General features: G+C 47.0%; 1 protein-coding gene across 6 annotated transcripts in view; it reads left to right on the top strand.

Annotated features, from left to right (window-relative positions):
• RAPGEF1 (Rap guanine nucleotide exchange factor 1) overlaps positions 1 to 20,279 on the top strand; it is an 84,716-nt gene that overhangs the window by 51,626 nt on the left and 12,811 nt on the right. Inside the window, exons 10-15 of one of the 6 annotated variants that reach the window (XM_066332789.1) lie at positions 3,064 to 3,296; positions 5,719 to 5,874; positions 15,030 to 15,305; positions 16,604 to 16,696; positions 18,286 to 18,374; positions 19,628 to 19,739. In XM_066332789.1, coding sequence (XP_066188886.1) covers positions 3,064 to 3,296; positions 5,719 to 5,874; positions 15,030 to 15,305; positions 16,604 to 16,696; positions 18,286 to 18,374; positions 19,628 to 19,739 — 959 coding nt within the window. Of the gene's footprint in view, positions 1 to 3,063; positions 3,297 to 5,715; positions 5,875 to 15,029; positions 15,306 to 16,603; positions 16,697 to 18,285; positions 18,375 to 19,627; positions 19,740 to 20,279 lie in introns of all 6 variants that reach the window. The other 5 variants (XM_066332788.1, XM_066332791.1, XM_066332790.1 and 2 more) reach the window with 5 other exon arrangements.

Raw genomic sequence — 20,279 nt, 5'->3', positions numbered from 1 at the left:
GAGCTGGCTCCTGGGAGAGCAGTACCTGTGACTTCTGCCATATGGGCAGCACTGGTGTGTGCTGGAAATCCCTGAGCAGCTTTAGCTCCTTCAGAAATGACAGGCAAGGCAGTGCAAGCAGATTGCTGGGAAGGTGTTCCTAGCCTCAGTCTGAGATTTCATGGTTTTTTCAAATTTCACATGTTTTCTGTCTGGGTTAAGAGCTGACATAAACTGGGCATGTGGTGGGAGAGGTTCTCTCTCACGCCTCCCATCTCTCCCAGGGTGCTGCCTTGAGACTGTCACTCCACCCCAGCTGCTCACTGGGGAGTTGCAGCCCCCATCCCTCCCTCTGCACAGTTGCTGCAGGGCGTGCAGCCTGAACTGAGCTGCTGATGTAATTTCCCATCTGCTTTTAAATTTCTGCCTTCTTAAAAACCACAGTGGAGAGGGGGAGAGAAGACCCTTTGCAAACAGGAGTCATGGGAGTGCTCTTGCTCTCTTACTCTCCTGTTGAAGATTGGCAGGATTTTAATGATGCCTGTTTTGATTTGCACTCTGCAGTGCCAGGTTTGTATTTCACCATCCTCACTGTTCTTCACTTTGCCTAAAAACATAGATGACAAAGTCGAGGCAGACGTGCTCACCTGCCCAGGACTAGTTGTAACAAGCCAGGCAAGGGAGCTGCCATGACAATGGATGCATTAGCCCCATAAAGAGCTGAGATAAAAGAGCTCTTCATTATTCCCTTGCAGATTGAGTTAAAGCTCCCGACAGCATTCAGGCTCAGTGCCCTGAGTTACAGTGATTTAATTTTACACAAGTGTCTAATGTGATGCCCTTTTCACCAACACTTCCGAGTTGTGGTGTCATTCCAGTGTTTGGGGCTGTTCCAGGAGCTCACAGCTATCGATCCCCAGTGCTGTCTGCAGATCTGGGTGTTCAGTGAAGCACTGCTTTTGTAGGTGACTCAACATGAAGGGTTGGTCTGGATTCAGCAGTGTCTGCTGCATTATGCCAGCACTGCCAGGCCTGCCGCCTTGGCTTCTGTCCTGCTCAGCTGATGAGCTCTCAAAATGTGGTCTTTCCCTCAAGCTCTTGTCCTCTACACTTCTGCAAGGACTCCTGATCCTTAGCTCAGTTTTGCTGCTAGAGAAACATCTTTCATAAGCCTTCTTTAGATCTTGTCCCTTGAAGCTGTTGTATGATTCCAGGGCATTTTCCAGGGCACAAGAGCACCTTAGCCAACTGAATCACTGATACTTGAAAAGACTGTTTTGGTAATTCTGTATTTCCTACACCATCACCGTGATTCCAAATAAAATTCCAATTTTCAGAACGTGCTTCTCTTCACTGTGTGAGGTGATGCTGGGAAGGAGCAGGGAGTCTGAGGGAGGAAGAGGGGCAGGGCTCAGGTGGCAGGGAGAGCTGGAGGTCAGAATTGCAGCAGCTTTGGCAGAGCTGTGCAGGACTGGCTGTACTGCAGGACACTGGCAGGACTGTGGGGTCACAGGATGGGGACAGCAGGTGTTACCGGCCACGATTGAAATCCATCAGCTCCATTTCCTCTGCTCCCATTGCCTCGACCTGTTTTTTTTCATTATTTCTATTTTTTTTCTCTTTATTCTATTTCTTGGAAGAGAGTTATAATTCTTTTGGAGAAGGGCAGCTGTGTTAGCTCCGTTTCTAAATGGAGTTTAAAATATTAGAGGAAATCTGAGAAAAGGTGCCCAAGACAGGTGCAAAGCAAGTCCTTCCTGCTGACACATTTGCAGGGCTGCATCCTGTTTAAAGGCTGGCCCAGGTCTGCCTTGGCAGGTGAACAGAGGACTTTGCCTTGCAGCCAGTGTGGGAACCAGCTTCACGATGTGCAAATCCTGCATTGTGCTCCTTGTATTTATAGCTTTCACTGAAGTCGGCCACTCCTTTCAGCTGTACAACTGAAATGCCAGCAGAGGCTGAATAATTGCCACCAAATGACCAGATTTACAAAAAGTGACAACTGCTTGTTGATCAGGAGGAAGGGAGGGATGATCACAGTGCCTTGTGCATGTTGACAAGAAGGCCTTGGTTAGTCCTTCCCATGACAGTAAAGCACATCTGTTTCTCCTGCTCTCAGGTGTACACAAGGGGGTTCTTTCTTTGTTTTTACATTATTCACTACACTTCTGATCCTTAATAATGGGGGTGGGTTTGTAGTAGTCTTTCTATGGCACTGGATGTCGTCCTCCCCCTCCAACACTAAAATATTGCAGCAGTAATTAATCCTCTGCCAGAGCTGCTTAGGCTGACCTATGTGGATTTTGGAAGGAGTATTGTACAGATGCAAAGATCCTCTGGACAAGGTTTGATCCCATTTAACATTTCTATTGAGCCACATCTCACAAAAGTTTGTGGATCAGTTGAATTTGAAAATTGGGGATGGTAAGTTGCTTTAAGAAAGGATTGGAGCAAAGAGTGTTGGATTTGAGCTAAGGAGGTAGGAACTCATGGTCAGTGGCACTTTTAGAAGCAAGTATTTTGTGAGTAAGTATTTTGTACCAGGATTGGCAGTGGCATTTAAGGAGCTGAGGGAGAGGCACAGTAGATGCCTCTTTGATAACAGTAGGTATTCTCTGATAACAATTTTATCAGCTTACTGGAATGGAGAAACTGTATGCCTCCTGGTTCTAGAAATCTTGCTGACCCGCAGGTATGAAATTTACTGTAGGCACAAGAATTATTACAGATTTATTGTCAAGGTTGCATTGTTACACTCCTAAAAAGCAGACTGACGTTAATCTGGCTTTTTTTGGTGACTTTGGACATCAGCTGTTGGGGAATATTCTCAGAGTTGCCATGGATTATGTGAGGATTTGGGCTAAGCATCAGTAAATGAGAATTCTCGAGTTGCCCTTTGGAGACCTCAGTGGTTCCAGAGTATTATCAGCGGTGTCTGTGTCCTGGGATGGTGTTTGTTGTGTGCTGGCTCATGGGATGGATATTTGGATTTGCAGGGTGGATGGCACAGCATGGGTGCCCTTCTGCCCCTCAGCTGGGGTTTGCAGAGCAGGGCAGTGAGTGTGACCTCTCTTTGCCTTGCAGTGATGGCTTACATGCAGTTTGTGGAAGACTACTCAGAGCCACAGCCCTCCATGTTCTACCAGACCCCTCAGAACGAGCACATCTACCAGAAGAAGAACAAGTACCTCAGGGAAGTCTACGGGATCAATGACTCTTATATCAGCTTAGATGCCCCTCAAGATCTGGCCCCTCAAGATCTGGCTCCTCAAGATCTGGCACCTCCTCCTGCTCTCCCACCGAAGCAGAGGCAGCTGGTGAGTGACACCTCAGGGACACCTGGCAGGGCCACCAGGCTCCCAGGAGCAGCTCTGCTCTTCCTGCTCCTGGCTCTTGACAGGCAGAGGTGGTGGGAGGATGTCTCACTGGTGTTACCACATCGTGCTCCTTGGCAGCTTTGTGAACATGGTTTTAGGCATTTTGCATCATTTTTGCTGCTATCTAACCCCACATTCAGACCCTTCCCCATAAGCTTTGAAAGTTCTAAAATGCCCTAAAAATGAAATGTTTCATCTTCCACGTGGCAGGGCTGAATCTGTGCCAGGCTTGTGTAAACACAACCGCTTGGAAGATTTTGACACACTGAGCACCACTGTTTTCAAGAGATTGCTGCACTGTTGTTCCCACTGCTGTTTTGAAACTATTGTCAGAGATGCCGCTAATATTAACTGTTTAAACATAATAACTGTTTTTATGTACAGACCTTTGGTATAGATTACTTCACTCGTGCATGTTTCCTTCACGTTATTCCCCTTGTATGATTCAGGATTTTACCTGTTTCTCAGTGTTCTGCTGGTCCCTCAGGCTGCCAGCACAGAAAGGCACATCCACATGTGTGTAGGTGGTGAGTTTAACAGCACAGAAAGGGCCATTTTCCATGTGGGGGATGAAATCCTGACCTCAGTGACAGCAGCAACAGTTTTGTTTCCGACCTCAGTCAAGGGTGGGATTTTGTCCCATTTCCTTTTAAGGGTTTTCCTTTCATTTCTTTTCTCTCTCTCTTTTTTTTCCCCCAACTCCAGCCTAAGGTATTTTGTTTATATTAATTATCTTATTTGTTCTGTTTTAAAAAAAATTCTTCTGTTCTGATGTAGCTTTCTTAAATTTGCCATTAACAAAATAGGAGGAAATGTGGGAGCAGAGCCATGGTCTTACCATTGTGAGAGTGCCTATTGCAATATTTCTTCATGCTGTATGTGCTAAAGTCTGACTGTCCCAGGGTGTTTACTTTTTAACTCTAATTTTGGGATTTGCATAACTACATTCCTGTGATGCAAGTACAAGTCTTAAAAAGATAAAGTGACATTTTTGGCTGAGTATTATGCATTAGTTCTTTGTAGGGGCAAGACCTTAGATGCTGCCATCCCATTTGCTTTGCAGGGACACCAGAGAGTCTACAGGACTCATCTCTGGAGGATCAGGCAGTTCCCCAGGGTCTGTGGTCCCCATCAGTGTGGCCCTTGTACTGTCACTTGTACCTCGCAGTCCCGTGTTTGCCTTCCCCTCCTGGAGGTGGCTGCACTCCAGTGATGTTTCCAGAGGTGGCTTGGGCTGCACAGTCATGATCAGTGTCTGCACAGCACAGATTTACTGCAGCCATTGTGCAGAAGGGAAATCCTGCTCCTATCCTGAATTTGTTGGCTGAAGCAAAGCATTTCTTTGCTTCCCTTTAATCATTATCTGGGCAGCCAAGATGTCCCTGCTTTGCCTGCTGGCCATTCTTGTCATTTTACAAGCTGATACCATCAAGGTGTTGCTTGCAGTTCCCCTGAAGCAAAGCTTTCTTCAGGAGCAGCCTCCCACCCTTCATCCCCCTGTTGGGAAAGAGGTGCAAGCAGGTGATGGCTTATTCAACAATGCCTCTAAAAGCCACCAGACTCTTGTTCCTCTGCTCCTGCTGCCCTGGGAGTTTTTGATTTGGCAAATCAAATGGGCATCAGCTGCTCTAGCAGCAGCAAGTTTTGCTGGATGGACTTCTCAATAATATAATAATGAGGAAGTCCTTTCTTGTCAGCTTCAGATCTTAATCAAAAATAAGATTGTATGTTTTATTCAGCAAGTCTGAGAAAGCCTGAATATACCTTATCCTCCCTCTCTGTGTCCTTGCCATAGGCGAATTCAAGAGAAATTTCTTGCCAGGATGTGTCACTTAGAGTGTAATAACTCCCTCCTGTACAAATTATTATGATCTTGGGTTGGACAGAGGAATGGGAGCATGTCACTGTCACCCAGTCTCACAGCAGTACCAGTGAGCATCCACAGCTCACGCTGGAAAAGCCAAACGCCCAATCTGCAGAAAACAATAGTAGTGTGCAAGAATTATGTGCTTAGAGCCAGTTCCTCCTTCGGGTATCTGAAAAGGGCAGCGAGGAGCAGCTTGTCTGTGCTGGCAGCAGCTGTCCACGGGTGAGCAGGGAGGGGGAGGCAGCAGTTCATTTTTTAAGGGATTTGCGAAACAAAGAAGATTTGAATTGTGATTTTTGTCGTGCCTCTTGAGCTCAAGAAAGGCATATTGGTGTGTGTGGCTCTGATGAACTGTATGAATAGCTGTTTGTTTAGCCAGCCATTATATGCATTGTTTTACAGTTAGCGTTTCTTCTTGCCCTTTATTCATCGCCTTTTCTGTGCTCTCTTTCTCTGTGTCTTGTGTCTCCTGCTTTCTCCCCCTCTTCTCAGCAGGCCTCCTATGCTGCCTCTTCTTTCTCTTCTGTCTCCTACTGTGTCCAGCCACCTAAAGTGCCCTTCACCCCCGAGGACTGCGGTGCCACTCAGGGCCTCACTATGTCAGTCTCTAACTCCTTTCTCAGCCGGCACAGCTCCTTTCCTGTGCACTCGGTGAGTCCTCTCCGCCCTGGAGCACGTGGGTATGGTCTTACTGCTGATCACTTGGGTGCCAACTCTGTGCTTGTCCTCTCAGCTGAAGGTGGAGGTTCCTTTGGGGGCTTTGGAACTCCTGTGGTCACCAGGCAGGTGGGAGAAGCAGTGTGTAAATCTTATTGAGTGTAAATCTCACCGAGTGTAAATCGCACCAAGTGAGGCCAGGGGAGGTGTAGCTTTCTTTGTATTACATGTCCGTACTGACATTTATGGTGGGGCACTGAGGAAGGAGAGCTGGCTGGTGTGCCAGGCACACTCCTGTGACCTCTGTGTGCCCCAGGCTGCACGTTGGAACTGCAAAGTCTTTTTGTCCCATTGCATAATGCCAGTGATGTGGATGACTCAATTAAAGGCTGCTGTGTGAGCCTTGGGAGAAATAACAAGATGATGTCCCCAAAATCCATGGATTTAGTCAAGCACATGGAACAGGGGCTGCAGCTCCTTAATTTTTTTTTCTAGAAAATGGCCTCTACTAGATCTTTCATCTCATTTTTGCCTGTCTGCTTCCCTTCACGTTTCCATGGTCCCAAACAAGCTCAGTTTGCTTGTATGATTTGCTGATGGATGAGCAGGGTTTTCTCTCCTCCAGCACTTGTGAGCAGCCTGAAGAGAGAACGGCAGGAGAAGCTGGAAGTCATTTAAATCAGAATAGTATTAGAGCACTGCTTAAATCTCTGATCAGCTGCTTAAATTAAATGGTAGTAATAACAAAGTGTTAATATAATGGAATTAAACTCAACCATGGGATTCCACGAGCTCATCAATGTGGGGCTCGTTTGCATGTAAAACTGTGTGGTTATGCTCTGATTGCCATGTGATGACAACTGAGAATACACTATTTTTTGACAGTGACCTGGATGTTTAGTAAATTAGGCTTCTTCTGGAGAAGAAATTATCAGACGAGACTTGAGAAGATTCAGAAGTGTTCAATTAGTTTAATATTAAATGTTTGAAAACAGTATCCTCCCACTGTGCCACTGCTATCTTCCCATTTCAGCACTTACTCATTCTTTAAAAATTAGTGATAATCACTGGTCCAAAGAAGAAGAAAGTATTCAAGTGCTTTACAAGTAGACCTACTTCACAAGGCATGAATGAAAGCTTTTGGCTTCCACTTGTGAGAGAGAGAGCAGCATCACAGCTTTGCTGCACAGATGAAAAGGCTGAGGGGTGGCAAGGTTAGTGTTTGCATAAATTTGTGGTGAACAGTTCTAAGATTTGAAGTAAAAGTTCCTGAATTGTACAGCTCTCTTACTTGGTAGTGGTCTTTGCAAACAAAACATGGAACTGTAGGACTGGATGAAAGTACTTGACTATTTTTGATTTAATTGAGAGGCTATAAATATGATTCTATCATGTTCTAAAAATACATAGGCACTTAGATTTAAAAAAGTGTCCTTGTTGGATTAAATGGTTACTACCTATTAAATTGCTCTGACCCATTCTCATCTTACTTTGGACTAAATTACTGTGAATATATTATTTTAAGAAATGTTAAAACTTCATTAAAAAATCCTTACTCATTTTTGCAAGGATTTGGTGGGGGGTAAAATAAAAGGCTGGAGCATGAGGAACAGTGAGACAGTGCACTGTCAAATGCACAAAGGAAATAAGCTGAATTAAAAATGGTGATTTTTTCCATTAGTGCCTTTAAAGTAGGATAATTTCATAGTTTCTCATTACTCTATCTGGTCTATTTTTTCACAGCCAAAAATGAGATTTTCACTATGAAAATGTCTCTTTGAGCTGCAAAATACCAATGTCCTTACATGCATCATAGCTGACCCACGTAATACCGTAACCGTGGTTTATCCCATTTCCCCTATCCCCAATAAGACAGAGATGTGAAACAGCTGTGGAGGTCTGGATCCCTCCCAGGGTGACACCCTCCATCAGCACTGCAAGGACCAGAGCCCCTCCTGCAAAATCTGCTCCAGGAGGTTTCTCTCAAGGGATGCCACAAGCTGCACCAGCAGCACTTTGGGATGCTCCTCATATTCTCTTGTCTTCATTTCTCCTCTCTCTCTAGAGAAAGGCCCCTCAAGTGAGCCTCTAGTGAACTCCAGTGAGCAATAAACCTGGCAAAAATCAGCATTAGCTGCCACCAGCCCCGGAGAGGGACTCAGTGCCAGGGAGAGCACACCTTTCAGACACTGCCAGTTGAGCAGTTGGCCTCTTGGGTATGCAGATAGCAGCAGTGGCTATCAGATCTTCTAAAATTATATGTCACCTACATAAATGGTTATTCATTCTGCACGGGGAGCAAAAACCTCCTTGGATCAATACCAGGGAGTCTGAGCTGCTAAACTCGATGGCTGTCAACTGACCCAGTGTCAGCAGGGCCCCTGCAAGTGTAGCCAGTTTTCAGAAAGTGTCCTGTGGTTTATTCCTTCCCTGGAGACTGGCCTGGGAGGACACAGGAGTCACTCCCAGGGAGGACCTGTCCCTGTCCCCATCTGTTCCCCTGCCAGCAGCAGGGAGGCTGAGCCTGCACCATGTTCTGCTTGTTATCCCCTCAGCTCTGTGCTCCAGGTGAAGGATTAGTGCCTTACTCCTGATTTACACAGCTTAACAAGGCTGTTTTCAGACAGCAGAAAAGAGGTGAAGTTGTTCAGAGCATCTTTTAATTTTTAATGGATGAATTTTTCGAGAGCCCTGACTCCTTTCCCTCCAGTCAGCACTGCAGGGGCTGTTGCAGCCCAGCTGCCACTGCTGCTCTGTCAGCCCACTAATTGTGCTTTTCCCTCCTTTGCAGGAAATTGTGTCAGAGGTAATAGCTTTTACTGGATAGAGGCAGATCTTGAGCAACTGGATCAGACCTCATAGGTTTGGCAAGTGGAGCTGTTTTTTAAACGAGTCTGACTCGTGTCTGGCCTCTGTGCCAGCTGGGGTTGTGTTGGTGGTGTGGGCTGGTGTTTTAAGGAACTGCATCATGTTCCCCATCCCATGGACAGCTGGGCCATTACATCCCACACTGGGGGGACAACTGGATTGTACTGGCAAGAATCATTCAAGGGATTCCTACCTCTTTTGAAAGTTCTCAGCAGTGAGAAAGGAGGTTTGCAACAAGAAGGCATTGTCCTTGATTATGGCTGGCAGTAGTTTCTCCCCAGCTGATCACCTCCCTCCTCCTTGTGAGCACAGAGCCGCTGTCCCTTGGTTTAATCAATCCTTGTGCTGTTTGCCTGGAAATGGGTGGGCAGGTATCCGAGCAGCAGGAATAATCAGATCTTGAAATCTCGTTACTTCCTGGCAGCTGGAGAACTCTGCACTGACAGAGGAAATCATCCAGGACAAGCTCCACTGCTGCCCATCCACACATTTTCCAACCAAGGGCTGCAGAAAGTCTTGTGGGAGCTTTTCCTCACTGAAACAAGGAATGGTTGTATCTCCAAGGCACGTAGGTGCCATTAGTGGAAATTTGGCTGCGTCCTTGACTGTGGAGAAATAAGTTGCCTCTCTCAAAATGTGGGGTTTTTTCTTATGTTTTCTTTTTAATTAAGAAACATTTCCAGGAATTTTCCAGAAACCAATTGGCTGTCAGATTCCAGCAGAAGGCGCAAGTGATTTCCTTATGAAAGCTCCAGTTCAGGGCTTCTGTTCTCACTTGTTCTCACCATTCTTGAACAAATTGAGCAAGTGCACACAGAAAATTCACAGCAACTGTTTTACTTTCTTGAGTGTGTGCTAACGTCTGTTCAGGAAGAGGAGCGTCAGATCAGTGATTAGAGGCGTGCACAACGCAGACATGTGCTCCCCATGTTCTCCCTGCCTTGTTCCCATTCCTGGAGCTCACTTCCAGCCTGCAGCACACACCAGGCTCTGGCCCTCAGCAGGGACTGAGCTGTTTTCATTCATATGCTGGGAGCCTCAGTCAAACCACGGCTGGGATGTCAGGATGTGTTTGCTCGTTTTGCTCGTTTCTGTCCTCAGGTTTTGGTTCCTTAATTTGGAGCAGAGGGAAGGGGGATTGAAAAGATTTGCATCCCTTTAACCAGCTGCTCTGACTTAGGTATTGTTTTGCCTTTCCTGTTTAGCATTCCTTCTTTGTTTGTGTTCATTTCCACTGCCCACTGCAGGGCTGGACACTGGTATTAATAGTGCTGTTGGCTGCTGGCATCACTGGATCCTGCTGCTGAAAACCACTTCCTCTGGGGGTTTATACATTTTCCTTGCAGTTGGAACACTGCAGGTCTCTGTAGGTCTTTCTAACCAGTCCCATGTTGACTTCATAGGCCTCACACCCCATGTTTTTCATGTGACTGATTTTTTAGAAGTCTTGTCTTGGTCTCCAGATTCTGTTTTTTCCAGATCTGCCATCTTGATCTGGGGGCTTTGTCCACAAGCTAAAGAGTTGATGCTGTAGGTGCAACTGAATTGAATTCTGATATTTTCCAGTGAGGGATGCATGACAGCCCGGTAATAAATCTTACAAATGTTTTCTTCCCCTGCTGCCCCTTGTTTTGTTGCAAAGATGTACAGGGATCTCTCCTCCACGAGGAAAAGTTTGGATTTTGTGTTTTCTCGTGCAGAAGCCAGGAGACACAACAAGCCCCATCCATCCCTTTACTGTGCTAACCATCAGTTAAAACCAGGGAAATCAGCTCTGCAGCCAGGTCAGAGGCCTTGCTGAGAAACATTCCAGCCTGAGGAGTTGCTGCCCTTCCTGTGGCAGTTCTTGAAGCCATTCTGTTGGCAGCTTGTGTTTCCAGCCATTCATTGCAGGAGCATTTCCTTCCTCATTAGCAAAAGTACCTGGAAGCCCAGCATTGTGTCATGAGATAGGAAGTCTTTTCCAGTAGTTGTCTGTGCAATTTTATTCTTAGGGTCTAACGACTTTGCAACACCCAGTATTTTGTGAACATAGTTCTGTACTGTTACAGTTTGGGCATCCAGTTCTGGCATGTTGCCCACGTAGTTCCCTTAATAGCATTAGCAGAGGAGATCTAAAAGATTGATCCTTTTCCTCTGATAGCTTCATACTTTGGGAGTCTGATGCTCTACCTGATCTGGGAGTGTCTGGCAGCATGGCAGATTAATTTGGCAGAAGTCCATAGGGTTACTGAGAAGGCTGTGCTTAAAAGGTAAAGACTGTGTCTGCTGATGCTGCAGATGCTCTGTAAGCCATATAATTGAATTCAACTTTGGATTTGGGCTGGAGACTGCTGTAACTTGCAACCACTGACTCTCTGCATATATATATATATATATATCCCTGTCTCTGTTAGCTGTGGTCAGCCATGCCTAGTGAGTGTGAAGAAGCATCACTCCTGAAATAAGTTTTCTATTAGAGTGCTTATCTCCTGCCATCGAATCCAAATAAACAGCCAGAATGTCACTGACCTTTGGGACATCCTGGAACAAGGCTTCTAATGATGGAAAGCTGCTCTGAAATATTCACCATTGCAAAAAATCAAAGGCAGCAAATTGAAAAGGTTGAAAGATGCTGTCTCTGGGAGACCTCTGTGTGTCACGGTGTGTGGTAAATGTTCAGGGCCAGGCGGTTTGCTTCCTGCTGTTCCCAGGAGACTAGACTGCTCCCAGCTCAAAGCTTGCTTTGTGCAAGCGCTTCCCAAGTGGCAGAGAGGTTTTTTTAAAAACCACTGCACTGGTGAGAGGAGAGGGAGCTCTCTCCTCCCTGTCTCATCTCTTTGCTGTCAGCTCAGGGTCGTTCATGCTGGGAGCCCCTCTCCTGGCCCTGGGAGCTGGCAGTGTGGCCAGAGTTTGGGTACAGGACAGCATTCTTTCCCAAAGATTCCAGTTGCACCCTGTTTTGTAGCTTTCCCAGAAATAATTTGGAAATACTTCACTTTAAGCAAAGCCATGGAGTAAGAGGTTGTGTCCGTGAGGCCTTACTGACCCTGCAGGAAACCTCCGAGAAGCTGATTAAAACCAGCACTGATTCGTTTCCAAGATAAACTGTTGTCTCTTGGGGGGAACACTAAAGGATGGCTTGTTTCCTTATGACAGTTGTATTGAATGGACTGTCCCCTCCCCAAAAAAGTATTTATCTTAGAGGATGACAAGGCTTCCAGGAGATGGACAACACCCAGATCCCGTGGAAGCCATTGCTGCAATTCCTGGGGCAGCTGCTGGCTGGGCTGGGTCAGACTGGGAGCAGCAGGAATGGGTGCCATATGGACATCATCTCCACTGCAGGGTGGGTTTTTTTTCCCTTTGAAAAGTATGCCTCACTCTTGGCTTTTGTCCCAGCACGGCTGCATAACTGGAATTCCAGAGCTGCTTGCAGGCTCCGGAGGAAGGAGGGGGCTCCCTGGCTCCCTTTCTACAAGATGCAACTTTACAACAAGGTTGGAAGCTGAGAGCAGGCTGACTAATTAATACCAGGACACCAAAGGCTTCTCTGCACTGTTCCCTTTGTTACCAGCATGCTGAGAGCCTGTCTGCATCCTTAAATGATTGTTCACGGATCACATAATGAAGATTAATGCATTTTCGTCGGTACCTGGGCCTTAAACTGGCATTTTCAACACGTCTCATGCCAAGAAGTTATTCTGAAGGTGTATTATGAGACCAGGTAGAGAGAAACATACAATGATTGTCAATACTGACTTATTTGCTCTCAAACTTCTAAAATTTCCGCGAAGTTGTTATATTTAGGTCTAAATTGCCTTCAAATTAGGATTAATGCGTGTGAAACTCCTGGAGGCAGGAGCTGTGCAAATGTTCCTGCCCCAGCAGCAGTAACTCATCTCTCTGAGCTGCTGGTCCAGGCTGCAGGCAGGGAAGCAGAGTCTGCCCTGAGCTAACCCTGCCAGCGCCTCACGCAGGGCTCTGCTTGTCCCAGAGTGACTTGGCTGAGGACAGTCGTTTCCTTTCACTCCTGCCCTGCGTGAGCTCCGCTGCTGCCTTGCAAAAGCCTGGCTTTTCCTCTGGGTTCAGCAGGTCAGGGACAAAACCCCTTGGACCTCCTGGGTGGAAGATGTCCATCAACTACAAAGTGAAGGACAGCGTGTGCCGCCCGCGTCATGTGGGTGCAGGAAGCCCAGCGATGGGGAGCTGGCACAGAGCTTCTGCTGGAGCTAATTATTTCCTCTGCAGGAGCATAGAATCTTGTTATCAGCACAGCAGGGTTTTTTTGAGTGCCTTCTTGAGCCGTGGAGCAGTGGTTTTGGGGTCTAGGCTGGGACTTGGGGTGATGGTTGGTGTATTAATGCCAGTGAGATCATGGAATACCAGGCAGGCATAATGAATCTGCTGAGCCAAGATGATGTCATGAGCCTGGCGTCTTAGGAGGGATTTAGTGGTTTGTGCCGTGCAAGTGAAAATGAATAAATGTAGAGCATTTATCCAGGCAGAAAGTAAATACAGAGATTAGACTTGTCATTGTTACTGAGGCAGCTCCAAAAGCTGACAGTGTCCCTGGAGCCAGCGCTGCTCATCCGGAAAGGAACGGGCAGGAAGAGAGAGGAGCCTGTCCTAGAGCCAGTCTCCTTTTAGCCACAGGCACATGGTGGGGATTTGCATTTTAATTATTTTTTTCGGTAGTCTTTTAAGCTCTTCTTTCCAAAGCATCCCCCTCCTCTCCTCTGTATTGTGGCCTGCAATTTGTTTTGGGCCCTGAGAATAAACCCAGAGCACTGCTGGACTCCACACAAGGCACAGCCACTAAAGGATTAAGGTGATGGAAGGTAAAGTCTAGTCATTGACCTTTGCATTTCCTTTCCTTTGTAGTGGAAAAGCTTTTTTGACCAGGTTTCTGGCCTGAGGCTGTTCTCAGTTTAGATTTTTAAGCCCGCATCTTTCCTGGGTAGAAACAAAAATACCGCTGCTGAGCCGGGTGCTGCTGCTGGGGCTCAGGTGATGGACTGTGCTTTGCTTTTTCTTACCCGCTCAACTCCCCTGAGAAAATGTAGTCTCAATTCTTCAATTCCTGCCTTTGATTCCCTTTCTTTTTACATCAAGGTGGTGTCACTTTTCAGCCTGGTTTGAGCAAGTTGTGCCGGTGCTTCTTGAGAGCTCTGTACTGCACCGTCCTTCTGCAGCACATCCCTCAATGGAGCAGCACCACAACTGCGTTCCAGCCTGGGTTTTTTTGGATGATGTGATTCTTCTTTCACTCCACTTGACTATGACCAGCTTTGCAGGTTTTAAAATAAACTCCTCTCCAGCAGATTTAGCATATTTTTTTTTTTTTTTTTTTTTTTTTTTTTTTTTTTTTTTTTTTTTTTAATGCTTGTCAGCTTTGTTTTGGACTTACCCCGATGGCAAATCTTACTAGCACCAGATGTTAAAAGAAAGAGGGTTGCTCTTGTTTTTCTTGGCACAATATATTCCCACTGCACCCTGTTTAATATTATCTGAACAGTAATCTGATGATTAGGAGAGATAGTGAAATAAAGCTTTACGCAGATGATCTCTTTTCATCTCTTCAGCTGACTCTTCAAGGCACTGCATTAAAGGATCGGTTTGATAAGGAATTCATCACTCCGGAGGGCAATTACCATTTTTGCTCCCTGTTTTTCCACGAACGGGAAGGAGTAGCAGCATAATCTCCTTTATCCTTCAGTGTAACTTTGAAGGCAGTATCCAGCCACTCCTCCCTGGGAGCTGTGTGTTCTGGAACAGACTTGACACAGTAGCTGTTAAATTACAGAGCTGGAGCAAAAAACATCTTAAATTTGGATCCTGTGGAAAATCCCAGAAAAGCAATAAGCAGTTGAAGTAGTTTTCTCTATGTAGATATTTCCAGCATGCTCAGAGTTGTGCTTTCTGTGTGCCTTCACATCCTTTCCTCCACTCAGGTGTTTCTCAGGGTCACTGCATTAGCAGTTCTGAGATATCCAGGTTTTCTCCTGCCTAGCAAAGGGTGGATACCTGCAGGTCACACCTTGCTGTTCACTTTCTCTCTGTGAAGTGAGCAGCCAGGCTGCTGGTGGTGCAAGAAAACGCTTCTCCAGGAAAAGCCTGCTGATGTTTCCCAGGTAGCAAATCCTGCTCTAGTGTGTGGATGGTAAAACAGTGCTGCCTGTGTTAGAAATGCCTTGTGCTGTCACTGCTACGCTGCTGCCAATCTAATTACTTTTTCTTTTGTCTGTCTCTTTCCTTTCCCCATCTTCCTTGTTTTTGTGTTGTGTCTCTGCGTCCCGCAGTACAAATCTGTGTTTAGGTCCTACTCCCAGGACTTTGTGCCTCACAACCAAGTCTCCATACCTCCTTTCCTCTCTTCTACCTCCTCCTCCTGCTCCACCCCGCCTTTCCCGCCCGTCCATCCATCCCAGAGCCCCGAGGTGCCCGCTGCAGCCAGCCAGTCACCCAGCACTGTGGATGTGCCAAACTCCTCTTCTCAGGAGAGCAGCTTTAACGGGAATGCTCCTGTCTGCCTTCCTTCTGAAACCTCTTTCACTGATTCTCTCCAGACGCCTTCGGTGAGACCATCCAAAGAGATGATAACGCGCCTTCACGCAAGGCTGCCTTTATTTGTTGGGGTTTTTTTGTTGTTGTTGTTGGCTTTCTTTTTGGTTTCTTTTAAGAAAATGTGTCTTGTATTAATACATGCTAAACTGTGGTTTAGTCTAGTGAATTGCAGAGAGGAAGTTTCATAGGAAAATAGCCAGAAAGAAATGGACAACCTCAACAGGTTTTAGAAAATATTAGAGGTTTGTAGGATACACAAGATGTCAAATGCTGGTGAAGGAGAGAGTTGGCTGTAGCTTCCTGCAATTGTAAGGCAAAGCTGAGGGAGGTAAAGGAGTGTTTTGTGAGCTTGGTAGTTACTAAATGCAGGCTCCTAACAGCAGTTCACATCCTGCAGTTGCCACCTGCACCCTCCTAAGTCACCAGGAGCAGTGGGTACAGTCCAGCTCTGTCTCTCCTGTGCATAAAATCTATTGTTCTCTCCAGGCTCCTGCTCTTCCCATTTTCCTTCAGCCCCAGCTGTGTGCTTGGTGGCAGGTTGTCATGTTGGTGAAGTTAGGCTAACGCTGTTCCCACTCTGCTAGTTTGAGGTCCCAGATCACTTTGCACATCACTGAGCAGGTCTGTCCATTACAGATACTTTTTTGAACACCTCATTTTCAAGACAGTTCCTCTTTGGTCTGCTGCGAAGCCGAGAGTTGATGGGATTAGAGCTGTCAGCACAGGGCATGCTAGTGCTGCCTCTCTGCCAAGTTTGGAAGAGGGTCACTGATTACAGAGTAAATGTGCAGCTTTTCACGCTTTGGACGTGACCTTGCTTTGCATCTTCCTTGCACTGGGTCCCTGTTATATCCCAGAAGGCCTCGAGTTTGGTTTATTCTGGCGTGATGGGTCTAGTCCATGCTTGTAGCCTAATTTGGGGGACACTTTGGTGCCTGTGGGGCTGCAGGGCTGGTTTGCACTCAGCAGGAGTAGGGTAGGGCAGGAGCTCTGTGTCCAGCTCAGAACATTCCACTTCCAGCACCTTGAAATCCGCCTGCTGCACCTCGGCAGTCTCACCTGGAGTCCACAGCTCTTGCAAAGCAGTGCCTGCTGCTGCCCAGGGCCTTCAGGATAGTCCTCCAGAGCCAGAAATAATGACCCTCAGGATGGTGCAGCCTCAGTGGCTGCTGTTGGCCACAGAGACAGGGAGCAGCTCCGAGGGAGCTGACAGCAGCTGCCGAGGGCAGTTCTGCTCCCAGGTTCTCTCTGCCATGAAGCGCTGGTGGGGAGCACCGTCACGGATTTCCTTTCATCCTGTCTCCCTCAGAGTGAAAACGCCAGTGAGGAGGCTGGTGAGGGTGAATATGTCAATCTGTATTCCTCTGGCCAGAGCAACGGGGAACTCCCTCGCTCTGAAGGAGTAAGTAAGAGCCCAAAGAGGCTGGGGCTGCCTGGTGCATGCCGACCTCACGCGCTTGGCACCGGCCTCTTCTGCACACCCTGGAGCTCCCTGTCTGTCCTGCTGCCCCTGCTCCTCTGCTTGCCCACTGCTGGCTGCAGGTTTGGGGGCTCTCTTGGTGCAGGTGCAGAGCAGGAGATGCTTTTGGGGTCACACTGAGCCCTGGCAAGAGGATGGCTTCTCCTGCCACGCTGTTTCCTCTGCGCTTTGCTGGCTGTTTGGAGCTGCTTGCGTGAGGTTCCCTTCCAGAGAGCTGCACCCTCTGCCATCCTGGGGCCACATCTTTTCTTGTAACTGCTTTGCCTTCCCTATTTTATTACAGAAAGCCTTCTGCACTAAATATTTGTTTTTCTCCTTCACTGTTTGGTTGCAAAGTAAATGATTGATTTAGCATTGTACTCACACACGCTGTTTCCTCCTTTACTCAAGCCTTGTATCTTAGATATTTCCTAGAGGAGCCAGGGCGTTTTCCATTCCAGGGAGGTCCCATCTTCCTGTTGGGTCATAGGAAACTGGCAGAAGTCCGTGGTGATCCTTTTGCCTGCCCTCCTCTTGGAAGGCACATCTCCTGCAGGATGTCTCCGAGACCTTTATTCATGGTGGTGTTAAATACACCAAGAGATAGTGCTCCCATCACTTCCCCTCAGGAGACACATCTGGGCAGGCCCACCCTTTTGGGCAGCTGTGAGCAGGTTCTCAACTTTGAAGCAAAGGGCTTTCCAGATAGAGTCTGGAAAAACCCTGCAGGCACCAAGAAACCCAGGCTCAGCAGGGTGTTTCCATGCTGAGTGGATAGCATGGAGGTGGTTTCAGTTTGTTCACTAGGTTGCATTTCCAAGCTTCACTCTGCATGATGTTAAGTAATTCTGAACTCCGACACTGTTGGATTAATATTCCCATTTGCTGTTCATGGCTATTTGTCTCCTGAATAAATGGCTAATTTAAAATGCTGTATCTTTGCTCTGAGCTCTCTACCTGCTGTTCCGTGCCGCGGGTTCAGCTGGTTCTGCTTTTCTGCATTAGCCTCATTTCCACAGCCCTGAGTTGTGGAGTGGAAATGTTGCATCGTTGCAAAACCTCTTCTGATGGGAGAGAAGGGAGGTAGGAAAGCAGTGGGCATCCATCCCCTGGGGCAGGGGAGCTGTGGTCAGGAGGGGAACTGAAACTGGAGAGCTTAGAGCTGATTGTGTCTGTTTGGATTAAAGCAGGAGGCAAAGTGTATTTCAACAGGAAGGGCTGGAGGAAAAATAAAAGGTCATGAGAGGGTTAAAATCCAAGACAACAGCTGACTTGTGTTGTAACTTTCAGCATCATTTCACAATGTTAAAAGCAAACAGTGCTAATTACACTAGTCTCCAGAGATGGTCCCAAATTTCCTGTCTGATTAACTTCTGTGTTTTCCTGGCATTTGGCATTAACTTGCATCAATCTTTAACCGCTCTGTAGGAATTTACAGTAAAGGGCCATTTAGAGGCAGGCAGACTGTAAATGCAAGGGTGGCTGGGCTCAAGGACCTCGTGTAATGATGAAAAACTCCTTTCTCTTGGCAGGAATCTCCCCCTGTCAAAGACGGCCACTCCAAAGACTCGGCTTTGAACAGCACTGCCATGGGGAAGGAGGGCAAAGACGGTGCTGAAAGGTGAGCCTTGGTCCCCTGGTGTCCTCCTTCCAGGCTCAAAGGGTGCAGAGCCCCAACATCCCCTCTGCCAAACCATCCTTGGAGCTGCCTGGTCTGCCCTAAACCTCCTCCGTGTTGTCTAAACTTCTAAGCTCACTTTTTTTGCACAGCCAGTGCGTGGTGGGATCCTGCTGAACGAGGAGGATCCTGGCAAGATTATCCTTGCTGAAGTCAAGGAGCCCGTGGGGGTTAATGCAGCCTGTGTTAGCCATCCTCAGTCCATCTCAGTGGCAGTGCTGTCACTGACACTGGCTGCTTCCAGGGAAAAGTGTGAAAAGAGTCTGTATTGCTGTTTGGAATAGTCTTCCAGAGGGAAATTTCTTCCTAACCCTGCTAGTTAGAGGCTGGCTGAGGCCCTGGAGCAGGAGGTTTTATATCCCTTCTAATGCTCTTAGCTGTCATTTGCCTATGTAAATGAAGAGGTGCAAGCTGTAACAGATGGGCTTCAGGAGGAGTGGAGTGAGTGCTTCCCTGCTGCTCGAGATTGCTCTGCAATTGCATTTCTAAAGCAAAAATAGAGAACAGCATTGATTCGTGTGTGACAGTCAACTTCCCTCCCCCATTTTCCTGCAGTTGGTTTGAGGGTTTTAATCCCTGCAGTGAAGGAGACAACACAAGAGTGCTCTGCAAAGCTCACTATCTGCCCAGAGTACTGACTGGTGCATGGGATTTTGGCCTGTGCCTGGGGAAGGCTATGAGAAACAGAAGTACTTTATTTTTTTCTTTTTTAGAAATACAGTCACAGAGAGGACATGTCCTGGCACAGGAGTGCCAGCCTTTGGGGGGAGGAATTCTAGAGGGGGATGTACACCAAAAAAAATGGTCATGATTTTCTGCTCTATTTTCCTGCAGAACAAGAGCCTGTCATCTCCCCTTGTCTCAGCACAGAGGGTCATGAACTAACTAAGATGTGTATGTGCAGAGTGTGCTCAGTCTCTGTACACTTGAGGAAGGGCTTAGATTTGTGTGCACTAAAAATTTGGTGGATTAAGGAGACGTGGAAGTGTGTACTTATAGTAAAATCCTGTCTGCCAGAAATGCAGACAGACAAGTGTTCAGGTCCTAAAGGTTTATCTTTCTCTTTTTCAAGAGATGCACAAAGCAACAGAGTTAGAGCCAGACATTCGAGCTTGTTTGCAAAAGATTTACCTCCAGAGTGTCTGTGTACTTACTGTCATTTGATGAAGGTTATTTCCCTTTTTTTTTTTCCATAGGCAGTCACAGTCACCAGATACTTTGGAGTCATCACAGCTGGAGGAAGAGGTGGATGAGCTGTCCCTTATTGACCACAGTGAAATCATGTCCAGGTTAACACTGAAGCAAGAGGTAGGTGCATTCAGGGTTTGTTTTCATACTCTTTGGTTTACTCTGAGTTGAAATCTGATTCTCTGTGTGCACAAACAAGGCATCAGCCTTTATTTGATAGGAAGAACTAGGTTGCAGCAGAAGTGGGGTGTGTGTGAAGGCTGCTGTTAAAGTATGAGATGCTGGTACAGGCAGGAAGCACCAGCAGTGAGTGAGGTTTTAACAAAAGGTGAGATGTCTCCCTAAAAACCAGCACATCCTGTGCCCTTTTCCCAGTCTGCCCCTTCCCACCTCTTCAGCCTCTGACAGTCTGAAAGGAATCTTCTGAGAGCCTGAGCACAATAAATCCCAGTGTGGGTGATGGTGCTGGCCTTTGTCTCTGACAGCAGGTTCAGCAGGTGAATGAGCAGGACATGATGTTACTGATGTGGAAAAGCAGCCAAAGGAATTGTTTCTGTGGTAGAGAAATAGCTTTGTGTCTAGCCTTGGGTGCACTCCCAGCCAGCTTTGCTCACTATGCTCTTGAGCCACGCTGTCTTTGACATGCAGCTGGAGGGAACA

This window comes from Sylvia atricapilla, chromosome 19 (assembly GCF_009819655.1).
Source record: "Sylvia atricapilla isolate bSylAtr1 chromosome 19, bSylAtr1.pri, whole genome shotgun sequence".
NCBI classification, from domain to species: Eukaryota; Metazoa; Chordata; class Aves; order Passeriformes; family Sylviidae; genus Sylvia; species Sylvia atricapilla.
This window is presented reverse-complemented; position numbering and strand designations above follow the sequence as displayed.